The sequence below is a fragment of the Barbus barbus genome, assembly GCF_936440315.1.
Source record: "Barbus barbus genome assembly, chromosome: 35".
Lineage (NCBI taxonomy): Eukaryota > Metazoa > Chordata > Actinopteri > Cypriniformes > Cyprinidae > Barbus > Barbus barbus.
Window position 1 is genome coordinate 3252135 of NC_136763.1, and position 16851 is coordinate 3268985.

Consider the following 16851-nt stretch of genomic DNA (forward strand, 5'->3'; position numbering starts at 1 on the left):
CTCAGGTTTGCTGTCATTTGTAGTAATTCAGTTCCCAAACACACTGAGATACGTACGGCTGGAGTCTCGACCATCTCACATAAACAACAGCATCCATTTCGAGACTGCAGGGAAATTCACTCAAACTCACTCTCTCACACACACACACACACACACACACACACGTGTGTATGTGCAGTGCTGATTTGACCACACACACACACCCCAGTGCACAGAGCCAGATCCAGCGGGCTGACAGGGGGCCAGGAGGTCGTCTTATTAAGTTTGAAAAATGTCAAAGCGTCATTAACAGAACTGAACACAAATTCTGAGTGTCATATTCAAAGAGTTCTTGGCCAAGAAAAAAGGAGCATTTCCATGTGCTCAGAAAGCATTTGAGACTCTATAAAGGGTTTTTGGACACAAACATTTTAGAAGGGACGATGCACATTAATTAACATGAGCACTTCATCGTGTCCATCATGTATGTGCCAGATTAAGCCATACAGGCTAATTTTCATCTGCAGTCCCTGGCAGGTTGATGGTAAAAACCAAAGTCCATAAGTCTAAAAAACATTAGAAAAAACAAACAAACCACTACTTCAAATGAAGATATGTTTGATTATTCAATAATCACCCTTTTATTGATACAGAAAAAGAAGCAAAATATGTAATATTTCTTATTTCAAAAAGTGTAGCATTCCAGGTATATGCTGCTCAGTTATGATTTTACAGATTTTACAGTGATTCAATAAATTAGACCTTTTATCCAATGCTTTCAAAGCCTGTGTATAGAGTCTTTCTGTTGGTTGTAAAGTTGGCCCAACAGTCTGTGTCCAACTGGTGAGGCAGTAGTTCATATGTGAAAAGATCATAGCATTAATGTGTAACTTTGAAGCCTCAGTGGTTTATTAAATATTAAATTATTCCTTATATGTCTAAAAATGACCAGATTAAATTTAATGAACTTGTTTTTTGAGTGTAAGTTGTGAATCAAGTATTATACCTAAATATTTATACTCATGGGCTACTGATAATGTTCTACCTGCTATTGTAACATCTGGGTCTGGATCTCTATTTGCAGACTTTGAGAATTGTTTTATTGCTGCCGATAATTGAGAATTTTTCTGCAGCTTGCTTTTTACTTTTAGCATGCAAGTGTATAACTGCATCATCAGCATTCATCTGCCAGTTTACAGTAGATGCACAAACATCACGTTGGTCATTAATATACAAACTGAAAAACAAAGGACCCAGTATTGAACCTTGAGGTACACCAACTGTATTAGTAACTAAATTTAAATGAATTAATGTATGTATATAAATCATAAAAAACAGGTCTCTTCTGCTTACCAAGACTGTATTTATTTGATCAAAAATACAGTAATATTGTGAAATATTATTTCAGTTGGGGTGGGGAGGGGGGGCTGTTTGCTATTTGAAACTGTTTTAAAATGTAGTTTATTCCTTTGATGCAAATATTCAGCATTAGTACTCATTCTTCAGTGTCACACATGTGTAAGTATTATGGATTATATATTTATATTGTGGTTTTCAGCTCTGTGGAGTTACTCTTGCTGATTCTCTGTCTTGTCAACACACGCCTTGGGAAGAAGAACTGAACTGTGTAAAAACAAAACACAGCTGTTCTGAAATACAGATATGTGAGGAATTTGAATGGTTTTTGTCTAGCTGAACTGCGTTGTGAGAGATTCTCTGGAAAGGTTTTGATTTTGTGATGAGTTTTTAGAATAATGGCTCTGAGATGGTATTTGTATAATCTGTCGTTCTTTGTATGTAGGAGATGCTCTGCCAAGTTTCTTTTGTCAAGGGCATGATGGTAAATATTTAATATTGGAAGTAGATATTGAACTGGAATCTTTGTTTGAGATGTTTTTCTGAAAATTCCTTAGGCGCAAAACAAATAGACACAACTGAGATGATTGTTTGCATACAGAAAGAGTTTAGAGCTGTAAAATTAATGTGGAGGGCTGCTCAGATCATTCTGGAAGAATTTGGTGAGAAATGTTTGAGATCTCTTACTTCTTTCGGCAGACTTTGGTATCGTGGCAAATATGAGCAAATATGAGCTTTCCTGTAGCTCAAATAGTAGAGCATGGCGCAAGCAACGCCAAGGTCATGGGTTCGATTCCCAGGGAAAGCAAGAGCTGATAAAATGTAAAAACTGTAACTTGAATGCAATGTAAGTCGCTTTGGATAAAAGCGTCTGCTAAATGCATAAATATAAATGTAAAATGAGCACAGTTTGAGACACTGCTGAGATTTCTTCTGAGGAGACTCGTGAGATTACTGTTTTTTGTCAGTAGGTGTAAGGAGACGTAAACAAAAGAATAAAATTATTATTTTGCTGTGCATTCATTCATTCATTTTTATTTTTATTTATTTTTTATTTATTCTTTCTATATACTTTTTATATTATTTATTTTTCTTTGTGTTTTTTCATTATTATTTTTCTCTATCTTTCTTTTTTTATATACTTTCTATTACCTTTTTTAATTTAATTGCCTTTTTGTTACTTTTTGATATATGCATTCTTTTCATTAATTTATTGTTTTATTTATTCTTATTTTTTATTTATTCTTTTTGTTATTTATTTATCATTTTTTATGTATGTATCAATTTTTATTTGGTTTTTATTCATTTTTATTTGTGTACTTTGTTCTTTTTTGTTTCCTTTCTTTGGTAACATTTCATTTAACCCCTGAACTGTTGAAAAATGCTTTTAATTAAAGCATCATGAAGTAGATGATTGTTGGTTTTACATACACGGCTGCCTATCTGATGTCAGACACAAACACGTGTATGTGTGTGTGTGTGTGTGTGTGTGTGTGTGTGGTAATGTGGTCACATTAAGAACAGAAATATCTTTTATACAAGTTTGACTTTTCATGTGTGCATCTGGCTGTACACACAGCACATGTGGCCATGTCTGTGCAATTAAACTGAATGTTGCATTAGTCAGGTAGCTAGCTATAAAGCAAAAATACACCGTATGAATTATGTACAATTTGCACATTCACATTTGCATACTTGTGTAGTGTTTGTTTCTGGCCTTGTGAGATCAGTCCGTGTGCATGTATCACAAATCACCTGACACTGTCAGCTATAGATTCATTGACATTTACACACCCACATGCATCGATTTAGAAGTCACATCAGAGCAGCTGCAGATGTTTAAGCATAAACACAAATGATTAGCTGTAAAAGTCTGTGATATAGATTCACAGCAGGAGTTGGGTTTTATGTGAGTTTTTTTGCTCTCTGCTTTGAGTAATCGCTGCGGTCAGCGCTGGAGGATGTGTTATTAGTTTAGAATAGAAAGTTATGCTTTGATTTTTGAATGTCATGAATATGTTTTGTTGTTATCAGAAGGAACGTAATCAAAAGCAATGCATGCACAGGGAGTGTGCAACTGGTTATCTTTGGAGGAAGAGCACAGCTGAATATCATCCCATAATTCATGTGACAAAGTGTTCGAAATTCTTTGCATGGTTTTAAATTGTGCTTTCGGACTGAACGGATCAGTTACATGAAGTGTTTATACAATTTTGACTTTCTTTGTTTAAAGCAATCCATCTTAAGATGAATATTAGGTCTTATAGAAATGCATTGGTGAATACGAACAGATGTGGCGGTTGTTATGGATTATGTGTGGCTGCAGTTTTTCATATGTCTTACACTGTGACCCTTTTGTCTGCAGGCGTGTTTTAAGTGCACTATGTAGGCAGCAGGGGGCAGTGTGTATCTCCAGTGAACGGTAGCTACAACACAATATTCCATCACAATTGTACAGTATCAATTATGATGGATGAGGCACATTTTCGTCTTCTTGGCTTTTTATTTGTTCATCAGTTTGTCAGTGTAAGAAATAAATCAGGATGGTAGAGCTCTTTATTGCTGAATCAGGAAATGGTAATTTACAGATACAGATCACTAGTCTTTATGAAGGTCAGGCAGACTTGCTATCGCTCATTCTCAGGGTTAGTGATTTGAGCAAACTCCTTACCTTAAGTACTGTACTTAAACTGATCATTTCCAGCACTATTTATGTTCCAGAAATATATTTTTTTTTAGGAGGCTTTGCTAAGTGATTGGATTATTAGTTGCTATACCTTAAAAGGAAATTATTAAATTATAAAAACTTGACTCTTTTGCTATAATATATTTTATATGATAATGAAATTATATAATATGCACAAATGATATATAACAATTCTGTTAAAAAGTATCTAATGCTCACTAAGTCTGCATTTATTTGATCAAAAGTACAGAAAAAACGGTAATAATAAATATTATTGCAATATTATTATTACAAATATTGTTAAAATTTAAAATAACAGTTTTCTATTTGAATATATATTAAAATGTAATTTGCTGAGTAATATGCTGATTTAATGATCAAGGAACACTTCTGATTATCATCAGTCAGAATTAAACTGATGAATAGAAAGCATTTATTTGAAATAGAAATCCTTTGGGTAGCACTATATATATCCATCCATCCATCTATCATTCCATGGGCTCTCGCCTGTTGGTGTCCAGTATATGTATACAGTGGGGAAAAAATGATTTGATCCCCTGCTGATTTTGTGCATTTGCCCACTGACAAAGAAATGATCAGTCTAAAATTTTAATGGTAGGTTTATTTTAACAGTGAGAGAGAATAACACCAAAAAAATCCAGAAAAACGCATTTCAAAAAAGTTATAAATTGATTTACATTTTAATGAGTCAAATAAGTATTTGACCCCTTCGCAATACATGACTTAGTACCTGGTGGTAAAACCCTTGTTGGCAATCACAGAGGTCAAACGTTTCTTGTAGTTGTCCACCAGGTTTGTACACATCTCAGGAGGAATTTTGTCCCACTCCTCTTTGCAGATCCTCTCCAAGTCATTAAGATTTTGAGGCTGATGTTTGGCAATTCGAACCTTCAGCTCCCTCCACAGATTTTCTATGGGATTAAGGTCTGGAGACTGGCTAGGCCACTCCAGGACCTTAATGTGCTTCTTCTTGAGCCACTCCTTTGTTGCCTTGGCCGTGTGTTTTGAGTCATTGTCATGCTGGAATACCCATCCACGACCCATTTTCAATGCCCTGGCCGGCTTCAATGCCCTGGCCCTGACGGAACATGGCCCTGTCCATCGTCCCTTTGATGCGGTGCAGTTGTCCTGTCCCCTTAGCAGAAAAACACCCCCAAAGCATGATGTTTCCACCTCCATGTTTGATGGTGGGGATGGTGTTCTTGGGGTCATAGGCAGCATTCCTCCTCCTCCAAACACGGCGAGTTGAGTTGATGCCAAAGAGCTCGATTTTGGTCTCATCTGACCACAGCACTTTCACCCAGTTCTTCTCTGAATCATTGGCAAACTTCAGACAGGCCTGTACATGTGCTTTCTTGAGCAGGGGGACCTTGCGGGCGCTGCAGGATTTCAGTCCTTCACGGTGTAGTGCGTTACCAATTGTTTTCTTGGTGACTATGGTCCCAGCTGCCTTGAGATCATTGACAAGATCCTCCCGTGTAGTTCTGGGCTGATTCCTAACCGTTCTCCTGATCATTGAAACTCCACGAGGTGAGATCTTGCATGGAGCCCCAGTCCGAGGGAGATTGATAGTTATTTTGTGTTTCTTCCATTTGCGAATAATCACACCAACTGTTGTCACCTTCTCACCAAGCTGCTTGGCGATGGTCTTGTAGCTCATTCCAGCCTTGTGTAGGTCTACAATCTTGTCCCTGACATCCTTGGACAGCTCTTTGGTCTTGGCCATGGTGGAGAGTTTGGAATCTGATTGATCGCTTACTTCTGTGGACAAACATTTTAACTTTGGTTACAGTTATTTAATGCATTACAACATACATTGTTGAACACCTTTATAATGCATTATAGGCTTTAAATTACTATCCTTTGTAACATAAATGTCATCATCTGTCTTTTTGATCAATGCTTATGCATCCTTACTGAATAAAAGTTTTAATTTCTTACAAGAAAAAAAATATATAAATAATAATAATTGTACTATCCCCAAGCATTTGAACAGTAGATATGTATGATACATTTGGAATAAATACAAAAAAAAAAGAAAGAAAGAAAAAAAAGTTAAGCAATTGAAAAGTAAACTAAAAAAGATTTAGAGTAATACAGAATGAAAATTAATTGCACAACATGTAAAATATGAAGAAATGTTCTTCAGAAGTTTCTAGAGTAAGAATAAAAAATAAATCCAGACTGCAGAGATTTCTATTGCTGAATCATTGTTCAATTGTTAATAAAAGCATTAAATAATGGTAAACTGTCCTGTTGTTTCAGATAAGATGCATAATATCATTTTTGAGCCAGTCGCTTCTTGCCTTTGGCTTCTCTGATGAGGGTATTTATGTGCTGGACGGCTGTATCTCTGTGCTCTTGGTGACCCTAGTGATGCTGTCTGGAAGGTTTTCTTTGGCTCTGTCTGACCCGTATGATTCAACAGCTGTGCCAAGCTACGGTACTGACCCCCGTCTACACAGAAACACATTGACTTCATGAGAGGAAGTCACACAATGCACGGCTGGAATGCAAACACACAAGTCTATCAGAGTCGCACAGATTGACACATAAAGGGTCTTAACGATGCTGGTGGTGAAAAATACATGTGCTAGATTGTTTTTCCTGTTGCCATTCATTTGTCAGAAATTCTTCAGTATAAGTTTAAGCATATTTGAAAACATGAATAGAGGAGAAGTAATGTCGTTTTTGCATAGATGTGACAGGTGTCTGACAGGTGGTTTGTGTGCATTATATTCACAGTGATCTGAACATGTGGCAAAGGTACTGACTAGAAGATGAACAGATTATCTCAAGCAGTGGATGCTACGGGCTGTAAAACATATATCACGTTTATGTGTGTGTGTGTGTGTGTTATGTGTGCATATCTGCACATCTGTGTGTGTTTGAGGACATTAGAGTTATAACTTACAGAACCAAGAATATTCCATATGAATTATTTTCCTGCAGAGGTTGCAAATGATTAAAGACATAGTTCATCCAAAAATGAAAACTGTCATTGCTTACCTGCTCCAATGTTGTTTCAGATCGATATGAATTTCTGCCTAACACCCAAAAGGAGATGTTAGGAAGAAATTTGTTAAAGAAATATAAAAAGAAAATTTACTCATAAATGGATGCTCTGCAGTGAATGGGTGCCGTCAGAATGAGAGTCCAAACAGCTAATAAAAACATCACAATAATCCACAAGTAATTCACACCACTCCAGTCCATCAGTTAATGTCTTGTGAAGTGAGAAGCTGCAAGTTTGTAAGAAAAAAAATCCATCATTCAGACGTTTCTAACTTTTGGCTTCACAAGATGTTAATTAATGGATTGTAGTGGTGTGGATTACTTGTGGATTTTTGTGATGTTTTTATCAGCTGTTTGGACTCTGATGGCACCCATTCACTGCAGAGCATCCATTGGTGAGACAGTGATGTAATGCTATATTTCTACAAATCTGTTCCCATGAAGAATTTTTTGGATTAACTATTCCTTTAAATTTCAGTTTGGAAATTTGTTTTGGGTTAGAAACACACTTCTAATTTGCCTGTAGCTATGAAACATAAACAATGATTACTGATGTGTGTTTTATCGAGTTAGTGTGGTGTGTTCTCATTAATTTGAATAGACGAAAATCAATTAAAACATCGGCTGGCTCTTTGTTTGTGGTTGTTCTGTTTGTGATGTCAGAGCTTTATGATCTATTGTTCTTTTTGACAGAATGTCTCTGTTGGTGAAACAAGTCTGTTGTAACACAAAGGAAACGTGCCTGAACATCATCTGACTGACGACATCAAATTCCTGGACAGTTTTCTATCAACTCTTCTATCAACCAACTCGCACTGTGCTAAACTAAAAAATACATTTAAACATCACATTGTCTCAACACAAACTGCATCTGAAAGTTATGCTCCTGGAGAACAGAAGGATGGAATTTACTTTCTAAGACAAAACTATATCTCTCCCAATAAAAGTGGTTTGCTTTCAGATATGAGAGAACTGATCTGTACAGAGTGAGCATGTTAAATTGTACTCATTGCAGAATATATATATATATATATATATATATATATATATATATTGTGGCGGGAGGAGCAAACGACAGACACAGTGGGTGTGGCGTCAGGCCTCGGAGAGGTTTTTATTAAACAATAAAAAACAAAATAGTGTCCAAGGGGAAAAAGTGTCCAAAATAAACAGGGGATCTGGTGTCCTCGTCGTGCTGCGGGCTTAGTGAAGGAGGGCAGTGTTCGGAAAGGAAGGGTCCAGGTAAGGGGCGGAGTCCGGTGGCCGCACGCGCTCCCCTCTCGGGTCCGGGAGCGAGTGGCGGCGGCTTCTTCCAGCGGCTTCGTCCTACTCCTAGGCCCCCAGAGCTTCTGGGGGATAAAACGGCCCGGTATCCTGGCCCGTCAGCCGTAACGGGTGCGGCAGTATCCTTTCTCGACGCTCCCTTCCTGGACCCGCGAGGACACCAGCGTGCATGCACGGGGAAGAGACCGGTCCCCCGAGGAGAGGTGCGCTCGGCATTTAAACGGCGGCGGTGATGAGGCTCTCAGGTGCGCCTCATCACACGCCGCCAGCCCTGGCTGTTTCAGCGCCCCTCCTCTCTCACACACCCACTCCTGTCGGGATCCTGGTGAAGGGCGGCGAATACGGGACACGGGGTGGTGATGTTGATAAGGGGGGGAGGCAGCCGACTCGTCACAATATTAAAAAAAAACACTCAAGATTCCAGAGGTTATCAAAAAAAAAAAAATTAATTTAAAAATTAATTTAAGATAATTATTACTAAAAGAATGATGAAAAAAGAAAGGAAAATAAAAAATATTCAAATTCATTCAAAAACAGAGAAAAGACACAAGACATTTAAGTGAAAAATGTAAAATCACTTTATTAATAATATACCAAAAAAAAAAAGTCATGTCAGGAGGGTATTTCTTGTCAACAGATTAGTTTTTCATGAGCATTTTCACCGTCGCTCATCCTTTCAGTCAAGATTGGTTTTTACTGCTTTATCTTCAGTAAGTACATTACATATCAAAGGTATTCAATTAAAGGTCCAAAAGATCCAGTCTTTGACAATAAAAATCATTACAGATGAGGATATTAGGCTGCGAGAGCCAAAGCAAAGGTGTCTTCATTATTTGTGCCCAATTTTATATGAATGTTAAAAGGTAGGATTAGATATTTTGACTGTATTAAAGCATAAAATACCAGTATAATGTTAGTTCACATACTTGTTTCTCCGAAAAACAACGCTACAGTCAGTTATTCTACTAATATTTGTTCTGTGTCGGAATGTCTGTTTTTGTTTTGGTCTGTGTGACTCCGCCCACTGCCAGTTTACCCAATAGGATTTTGACACCTCTAGTTGCCAGTCTTTTGTGATCGGCTAACATTTTTGGATGTGGAATGAGTAGCAGTGGTGTTCACTATTGACGAGGTGTTGATGCTGTATATAAACACTTAGATGAATACTGTATAGGTTGCTAAATGAGCTGTTTTTGTACTAATTGTATCTGTGTGGACTGGGACAAGGACTGTTCTGAATGTAAATATTAACACTAGAAGAGTAAGAAAAACTTTAGTTTTTGATGTTTTTTGGGGAGTGATTTGATTAGTTGGTTTTCAGTGTGTGTTACTCTTTGTCTTCCTAATACGTGCCAGACTTCATTATGTGGTCGTGACCCCTGACCTCAGTGACCCCGCACACTGCTGGTAACACCCTCCTCCGAAACCCGTGTCTCCGTCTCTGTGCAGGTGCGTGGCCTAAAGCAGGACCCCTGACGGAAGAAAATGCTGCCGTTCCCGCAGGGTGTCTCTTTCAATCCCTGACCAGCAGGTCGGCCTCGGGTCATGAAAGGGGCCATGACCTCTTAGTGAAGGAATGTGGTTCATCTCCATTTCCTTGTTGATGTTACAGTCTGGATGTAGACGATTGTATGTGCAGAATTATTGACCTGTCACTCATTTTATTCACATTGTGGTTAAATATAATAGACGTATTGGACATAGATTATGTTTTAACAGTGTTGTCAAATTTTCAGGAGTGAAGGAAGCGTCACTCTTTCTCAACTATAACTATATTCCATATTTGGTGAACTATAACTATATTCACCAAATATGCTTCTTCGGTACTTTAATCTATTTAGTGATAGTTAAACACTGGAAACACTTTAAAGTAACAGGGTTGCCAATAATAACATGCATTAACTTTATGTGAATTCTACTTGTAAAGCATTGTTTTTCTACCTAAACTAGAACATATTGAGCAGATTTTTCTTGATGTGTCTAAACCTTCAAAGTTGTCTAGGTTTTAAAATGACAGACACTGGACATGAGTAATGGTGTGATCACCTCCAGCAGCAGCTCCATTCTCTGATTCATTACGGTTTTTTTCCTCCTCCAGCTCACATCGCTCGGCTCTTCAGGGGCCAATTTGTTGTGGTGAGGATTTAATTTAAATAATGTTTTGGGAAACCGACAAACTGATTTTCTCGTAAACATCTCCATGTGTTTGAGTGTGAGAGCTGGATATATGGGGTGTAATGGGGAGGTTTGTTAAACATCTGCACTGAAAGCTGAATGAATGGTGAAACCTCTCGCTGTGAGGCTGGTTGGCCTGTTGAAGGATACAATTTTCCAGCTATTTTGTTTTTTTTCTGATTAACATAAAATGGTTTGAGGCCAATAAAATGCCAAAACATCCGTCTTCATCTCGTTGAGATTATTTTTGTCCACTGGAAAAAAGAAGTGGTTTTGTTTGACATGGGAAGAAAACACTTACTGCTCCTTTTTTTAAGAGCGAGATTCTGGACTTCCTTGAAATTGTTTTAAAGATGCCATTGAATGGAAAACTGTATTTACCTTGGCATAGTTGAATAATAACAGTTCTGTTATTAAATCAAACGATTCGAGTTGAACGATTCGTACAAAACGGCTTATTTAATTGGAAACAATTGAGTCCATCTGAATGGACTGTTGAATCACTGACTCACTCGATTTGTTCAAAAACAGATTTATTCAAGGAACGAAACACTGTGTTGCTCTACACTGTTGTATAAAATGATTAGCCTATGTATGCTTCAGCTTGTGCGCAGCTTGTTACAATACCGAGTTCTGATTGGCCAATAGCCGTTATTTAGGTTGTGAATTATCATAAGTATTTTAACATTTAATTTGCACGATAAGTTTTAAATAATACACAACATTATTATCCTAAAGGGGATGGTTTGGGGGGGATGGTGGTTTCACAGAGGGGTTGCTTTTTGTCATTTTTTTCAACCAGGGGGATGCCAACCCCCTCGCATCCCCCCGCAATTCGAGCCCTGACCAGACTGCACCAAATATTACAAGCAACAACGTGCTCATAGAGTAAAATGATATGGAAACTGACAAACGGCCAATGTGATGGCTTTCTGTTGAGCACTTTCCCATGAAAACTCAACTGGCGAGCCAGATTTCAGTAGCTTCAATTAGATAATCAAAAAAACATTATTGTCAAATCCAGTTAAAGTGAAGAACAGCTAAATGTGTCTTTCATTACACATATGATTTACTCATTGGCAGCAGACTGTCATGGGCACAATCTCTTTTTATTATGACTATGTTAAGTCATTTTTAAGATGGAAAGATGGAAAAAGTATATTATGTTTTATTATGGCAATGAATTTCCAGCAATAAGCACTTGTTGAGACCTCATTTGACCTATGCAACCAGTTTGTGAGTCTTACTCCAGCCTATTTCTACATAAAAAAGACTAATAATAGACCTGATATGTTATTTATTTTATAAAGTAACTTTTTATACTTTTAGCAACAGTAATAGTGATGCTTAATTTAGCAAACAGTCCTGTCAATTGGTCATAATGCACCCTTCATGCATACGGGTGAAGTTTCATAATTGGTTTGTATGAATATGTTCATGTGTCTCCCAATTGTAAACATTTGGAATTTGGAAGTTCAGACTGTAATGTGTTTGTTTTCTCTTTGTCAGATGTGAACGAGTGTGAAGAGACCAATGGAGGGTGTGAAGTTCTTTGCTGTAACACCATCGGCAGTTTCTACTGCAAGTGTCCCGCAGGTCAAGAACTCAAAGAGGATGGCAAGAACTGCCAGGGTGAGTCCCATCCCCTCTCTCTCTCTCTCTCTCTCTGTTTCTCTGCAACTGATGCTTTTCAGCAGACAGATACTGTCTGCAAAGATGGCACTCTCACTAGAATACCAGTCAAACCAGTTGCATGTGGGTTCTATTTCCCATTTGATCCATTATGAAGATCAAAATGTACAACTTCCTACTTGGAGAACTCCAATAACAATTGGCAGCATTATTAGCATTACCATGATAGATAGATAGATAGATAGATAGATGGATGGATGGATGGATGGATGGATGGATGGATGGATGGATGGATGGATGGATGGATGGATGGATGGATGGATGGATGGATGGATGGATGGATGGATGGATGGATGGATGGATGGATAGATGGATGGAATATGTCATATTTATTATGTTAGTTAATGCCACAGTCTAATCATTGGTTAACTCATGTGACTCTGAAAATCCTCAAATACACTGAAGAATGCTGGAATTAGGTCAAATATAACCCAGTTTCTCTGCTTGTATATAGATCGCTCTATTTGTGTGTATATAATGTGTTTGCCACAAGAGACAGTTTCTCTATCCGGTTCTTCATATCCATCTGAAAAATGCCACTGCGAGATTTATTCATCTTTCTGATTTTTCAGATATTTGTATTCATCCTACATATGGTTTTAGATCTCGTAACTCTTTCATATTAAACCAAATCCTGCTTCACATATTTTAAATGCATTTTAATGCCAAAATATAAAGGCTGCAGCAGTTTGGTTGAAACTCTACCGGCTTCATGCACAGGTGTATAATGTATATTTTATTTATATAAATAAAAATGGTTATCAGAAAAATATTGGACCACAGAATACAACAATTATCCAATCATAACTCGATCCGAGCAGCCGAATCCTTACCCATCTTCAAGAAACGGCTAAAAACTCATCTGTTCCATCTTTACTTGACCCTCTAACTCTAGCACTATCTATTCTAATTGTATTTTATCTATGTCTTTTTATTAAAAAATAACAATAATAATAATAATTATCTGTACTGCGTTAGGCTAACCAAGACTTGTAATAGCACTTGCACGTTGTTGCTCTTTTGTTGGTTTTGATTGCTTCTTATGTCCTCATTTGTAAGTCGCTTTGGATAAAAGCGTCTGCTAAATGACTAAATAAATAAATAAATAAAAATAAATAATGAAGTAGTATAGAGAGCCAAACTATTTTAATCCTTTTATATGACTTCATGGTAGACAAAATTAGAACAGAATTAATTCCACTCATATTGATTACATTTGTGCATAAGTGTTGTGAAATACATGAGATGCAGACATGAAAGGAGGAGAGAGAGTGTCAGCTGAAGGGCTTTTCACAGGCAGGGAGGGAATAAAACCTGCTGTTTCAGTCCGTCCCTCTCAGACTGCTTGGACGCTCATGAGACATTTTCTGCTTTTTCAATCATAGACACAGTCAGGTATTTATGATTCAATATCTGGTAAATCATGACAGGCTGGTTCATGCTTTGTCTCGTGTGTATGGGGCTAAATTTTCATCAAGCTGATCTGGCCTATTATTCTGGCTATTGGAACCATTTGAGACACTGCCACAGGCCAAACTGTTTCCATGGATACAACCGATTCACTATGGGATACCAGATACCAGGTGAGAACATTTATTGGTCCATTTAAACACAGGACTTCCACCTGAGATGTTCTGCATTAGTGTCTAATAATAGTTTCTGTATTATTAAGAAATATAATGGAATAGGAGTTCCAAATATCTGTAATATTTATATGTATTAATTTTTACATTTATTATATATAATATTATTAAATATTTTGAATTAGTTTTACATTTTATATTTGTAGATTTTGTTTTAATTTTAGATCTTTTTTTGTAATTTGATGTGCTTTTGTTAGTTTTATTAGTCATTTTTATTTCCCTAGTAAAAAGTAATATATTTTAAATGCATTTATTTCATACTGTGTATAGTTCAAATCTATTAAATATCGCGTGAGACTTACTGATATAAAAAATAATAATTAAACTTTATTTGGAGTACTACTTGTATACAATGCTCATTTCTTAATATTAAGCCTAAAATGTGTTTTAATATCACTATTGACGAGGACTGATGTTTGAATAATATCAGTCTTTAAATGCACGATATTTAAAGTGTTCCTGAAATATACTTGCAACAGTTCCAGCACAATCAGTACATCTTTAGCTGGACTTCAGCTCTACTTCCACACAATTAAAGTGCATTAAGTACAAAATTGTTTCAGTTTACCAGTTTAGTATTCTAAAAGTTCAATTGCAGGGCATTTTTATCAAACACATAGATATGTAAATGTATTTGTAGAATAAATAAATACAAAAAATTCAAATACATTTTAGTATATCTATTTTTCACTAGGGTTAACAATAACAAAACTGATATACATAGAGTTCTGGGTAAGTTACTCTAAAAATGTATTAATTACTAGCTACTAATTACATCTTTAACAGTGTAATTAGAGTTCTGACCTAATTACTCTCTCTAAAAAAGTATTGCATTATTACTTTCTAAATCCCACATCAACCACTACCAGAAGAACACTACAAGAATTGCAAAATTGCATAAATTATTCTTGAACATTACATTAGAGACATACATTTTAACATTAGATGTACAATTTTGATGTTAAATACACTATTGTTTTATGTAGAATTGTGTTATAGTCTATACAATATTTAATGCAATTACATCAGAAGTAACTGTATAGTAAATTGCAGAACAAAATAAGCGTAATCCCTTACTTTTTCAAGGTAAAAGTAATTACGGTAAATTACAGTAATTAACACTGTATACATATTATCTTTTTCTCTTGTGAAATTGAAATACATATAAATTCTGAAGAAAATGTGGCTGGTTTTTGCCACAAGCCACCAGCAAGTCTCTAAGATGTTTTGATTTCTCAATTAGTAAATGATTAGCAAGCATCAGTTATTATTTTCATGTTTAAAATGTCACAGTCGTCACTGAACTAAAACATCTTGTTAACAGTATAAGGACGTCTGTCATCAGCGCAGAACAGAGTCAGGAACTTCCTCCGCTGACTCAGCGCGCCGGTCGCCTCGAGCTACATCTATAAACACTGTTTAGAGTTCCAGCAATAGAAGCCAAACCAAATGCTTTCACTAATGTGGGGAAACATTTATTGGTAATTTAATTAAAACCCAAACCAAACAGCAGTGTAGATGGAAAGTCAGCTCTGGTCTGCCAGCTTTCCTGGCTGGAGACACTTTTCTGGCACAGGCATGAATCAGTGGCTCAGAATCAGCATGCATAGTTGAAGTATTACTCCAGCGTGTGGGTTACCCTGATTCAAGTGACAGATGAACCAGAACTAACCTTTGAAAAGCCAAGCCAGATATCGGAGTTCTTAGGGCTGCAGTAATCAGCAAAATTGGTGAATGTTGTGTTTTGGCGACTGCTGTTGCTTGTGCTTTCCAGAATCTGGAGCGATTTGCTGAAAGATGCCACATCAGTGAGGATTTAAATATCAAAAGATACTGTTCAGAAAGTCAATTCAGTTCCAGGTTTGTTTGATGTTCTTAGCATTGGAAAGAAAATGGAAAGTTTTACATATCTCCCCAAAGATTCAAAAGAGATCTCAATTTGGTCTCAAACTATGCCCAGATTTGCTCTAGATATAATGTCATATATAATGTCATGTTTTTCCCATTTAGTACTGCCCTTCAGATGCTATAGAAGATACTTACATGTTTCCCAGAAGATGAAATAAGTATAGTTTAACCTGATCTTCAAATTCAGAAATTGCATTGTGTTTCCTTCTGGAGCATCAGTCATGTGACACACAGCAGCCACGATAGCACTGTATAACTGATATAAGCTTATGTTTTTTTCCTTTTTATTTGAAATATTTCCAAACGTGATAACTATATCAGAAAATATCTCAATTCTCAAATATGTAATTCTCAAATTATGTTATTTGATCAATAAATGGTGATGGGCAAAGTATGCTAATAATCTATTAACTACACATACAATTTTTACTTAAGCACCAGATATGGGTGTCATGCCATAAAATATTTTTAATACGACTGACTTGTTTTTAATGTGAATTTAATAACAATAATGTAAGTTACTAATTAGCCTACAACACTTTCATTTTACTGAAAGCAAAAAACACTTACATTTTCATTCAGCCTAAAAACTCCCATTAAAATCACTGAAGCTGTTTACACTGTGAAAGTAATATCTTAACTTACATTTGTACACACATCTGCACTTTGTTGTTTCTGATGAGAGAATTCGCCAGATAATTCAGTCAGCAAGCAAGTGAACAAAACACCGCGTATAAGCGATGACTCATCTGAACGTCTCTGATTGGCCATTGAATTCATAAGCTCAACAGAATCGTGTGTGATTGGTTATAATGCAGCGCTGTGCAAATTCTGGCTCAGCACCAGCCAGCGAACGCAGATTTGAATTTAGCAGCTGATGCTGTGCTGCACGGAACGATCTAATCACACCGGTGTGACTGTATCAAATATAAAAAATATTATTCGGCTATTTGTTTTTCTTTTGGAAGCTGCATTCAAAATCCACTTGGCTCAGAAATCTGAGGGGCACGTGCCACCTCACTTTGAATGGGCATGACGCCTCTGGTTTAAACCTTTGTGTATGAGTTGCATATGAGTCCCTCAGTTGCTGTT

The 16851-nt window shown here is 36.7% G+C and overlaps 1 protein-coding gene across 1 annotated transcript in view; it reads left to right on the plus strand.

The window, feature by feature from the left end:
* Positions 1-3878: 3878 nt before the first annotated feature.
* Positions 3879-16851, plus strand: part of LOC306854758 (uncharacterized protein) — a gene marked incomplete at both ends in the record, with an annotated part of 42842 nt that continues 29869 nt past the window's right edge. The window contains 2 exons of the mRNA XM_079392994.1: positions 3879-3948; positions 12026-12148. Of these exons, the coding sequence (XP_079249120.1) occupies positions 3879-3948; positions 12026-12148 (193 nt within the window). The remainder of the gene's footprint in view (positions 3949-12025; positions 12149-16851) is intronic.